This window comes from Scleropages formosus, chromosome 22 (genome assembly GCF_900964775.1).
Source record: "Scleropages formosus chromosome 22, fSclFor1.1, whole genome shotgun sequence".
Classification (NCBI taxonomy): Eukaryota; Metazoa; Chordata; class Actinopteri; order Osteoglossiformes; family Osteoglossidae; genus Scleropages; species Scleropages formosus.
In genome coordinates, this window is record NC_041827.1 from 1,857,730 (window position 1) to 1,860,319 (window position 2,590).

At 42.5% G+C, this 2,590-nt stretch overlaps 1 protein-coding gene across 1 annotated transcript; it reads right to left on the bottom strand.

Moving 5' to 3' along the window:
- Positions 1-1,627: 1,627 nt before the first annotated feature.
- Positions 1,628-2,590, bottom strand: LOC114909354 (olfactory receptor class A-like protein 1). Its single transcript, XM_029247952.1, has one exon. The coding sequence runs from the start codon at positions 2,588-2,590 to the stop codon at positions 1,628-1,630; it is 963 nt and encodes a 320-aa protein (XP_029103785.1).

The window sequence follows — 2,590 nt, forward strand, 5'->3', positions numbered from 1 at the left end:
GGTTTATTTCAAAATGGGTTGAACTGATTCAATCGACACACAATAGCCCATAATAACAAAGTGAAAACAAGTTTTTAGGAATTTTGCAAATTTACTAGCAATAAAAGAACAGAAACCTCCCATTTACAAAAGTGTTCAAACTCTTTATTCAGTACTTTGTAGTAGCACCCTTGGTAGCAACCTGCAATCTCTTTTTCCAAAGGTAGCAGCCCTAACCACTACACTACTACCTGACCCCATATAGTAATGTAATGTACTTAGAACTAAGTCCTTACCTTTCATGTTCTCAAGCAGTTCTTGGCAAAAACTGAATACACTAACACTGCCAGGTGTTACTATACCCACAGTGTAACAGGTTTTTTGCACTTGCTTTTGTTTAGAGAAGAAGCATAACACAGTTTCTTTATTCAGTTTCTCAATTTCTCAATCAAATTCAACTGAATTTCAGAAAAAAATGGAATATTCTATTTTTAGTCTGGGTGACATTTTCTTTTTTGTCATCTTAGTTATTGATTCATTCACACAGTTGCATTTTTTTCCTCAGGAAAAATTCAAAGTAAGTGCTTTTAATTACCATGCTCAAAGTTAACCTGAAAGCCTCAGTGAGTGGAACTCAGATCAGCAAACTTCCGGTTACAGATCTTTAACTTGAATTGCTCTGCTATCACACACACACACACATTTTCAGAACCGCCTGTCCCATACGGGGTCACGGGGAACCGGAGCCTACCCGGCAACACAGGGCGTAAGGCCGGAGGGGGAAGGGGACACACCCAGGACGGGACGCCAGTCCGTCGCAAGGCACCCTAAGCGGGACTCGAACCCCAGACCCACCGGACAGCAGGACTGCGGTCCAACCCACTGCGCCACCGCTGCTCTGCTATCAGTTTCTCTTAATTTGATATTTTAATATTGGGGAGAGATAGTTATGGTGAAGAGATGGTGTGTGTGTGTGTGTGTGTGTGTGTGTGTGTGTGTGTGTGTGTGTGTGTGTGTGTGTGTGTGTGTGTGTGTGTGTGTGTGTGTGTGTGTGTGTGGTGATATCATATTGAAGCACACTGTCCATAAGCAAGTCTTCTCCAGGTAATTATTTCAGCAACAATTAAATTGTAACCCCAGGTTCTGTGCTTTATTTTTTCATGGCCTTGTTTAAAAAAGCTGCTATTAATTCAGTTTGCAGAAAACTTTATTTTTCACAAGCGGATATATGAATTTCATGAAACATCTATTTTTCAGGTCTGTATGTAGAATAAATAGTATACAAAGCACAACATCTGTTCTTGAAAACAGATTAATATAAAATTTAAATGCTACTTGTTATGACATCTTTGTTATTTTTAGGTAATAAAGGATGTTTATTGCATTTTAAATGCTATTGTAATATAAAGCTATCTTTATATATCTGTATTTCTGGCTTAAAATGGTAAGAAGAAAATGCACTTACATGCACTTATCTAGCCTATCATTTTAAATATACAAGTAAATTAACTTTTTAAAATAATTTTGATTATAACTAACTATAATTGTTTATAATTTATCATAATCATTATAAAGTTCTACCAAATTCCTGTAATTTTGGTGTTCTTCGGTACTGTTGCTGAATGGCACAAAAGGAATAGTTGCTGTACTACGCTGTTATATGAGATATGTTAGACTCTCCTTGTGTAGAAAGGTTCTCTGCTCTCTTATTACATGTGAAGCACTTGAAGTTCCCTGCCAGCCTCCGGTTAGTGGCAATAATGAGAACAGGGCTGAGGGCAGAGTAGCAGGAGGCAAAGAAGACACGTGTTTCGGAGATGACGGGCATGACCTGGGGGACGGTGAGAGAGTATCCCCACAGAATATTCTCCAGGGTGAACAGTGCCACATACGTACACACCAAGAGCAGCACAGCCTGTGAGGCACCCTCTGATGCCCTGCTGGCCCCTTGCAGTCCCTTCACTTGCTGCCGGTGTCGGTACAGTACCAGCAGCATGTAGACTGCTGCCAACACCATCACAGACACAAAAAACATGTCCCTTAAGGTTAACGTTATCCCATTGATTCTGTATGTAAGAGGGCCTGGGTACACCACAAGACAAAACTCCAGGTTCATTGTGAACTCTGGAACAGAGCCGTTGATGGGTGGTGCCTGTGGATACATTATGGCACCATAGCACACAAAAGCATTGATGAACCAGAAAACGATGATGGCATGGAGCAGATGGGCAGGAAGCCAATGCTTCAGGAGAGTCCAGCGGGGCGTGGAAGGTGCTATGCTCACGCTCTGGTAGCAGCCAAGCAAAGTAGTCACACAGATGGACATGGCACGACCCATACGGTAGGCGAAGATGACCACCTTGCAACCCCAGTCACTCATGAAATGTCTTACACCCAAGGCAAACAGGGTCTGAGGAAGGCTGCGGCACAGCAAAACTACTAGGTTCATAGTTGCCATACTGCATAAGATGAAATCGTTAGGCTGCAGGCGCCCGCGGGAGAAGTGCAGGCGGCAGAAGAGGAACAGCACGCTCAAATTGGCAGGGAGCCCCACAACAACGAGGCACATAAATCCAGTTGCCTTCAACACCACACGCACCTCTGTCTGCAT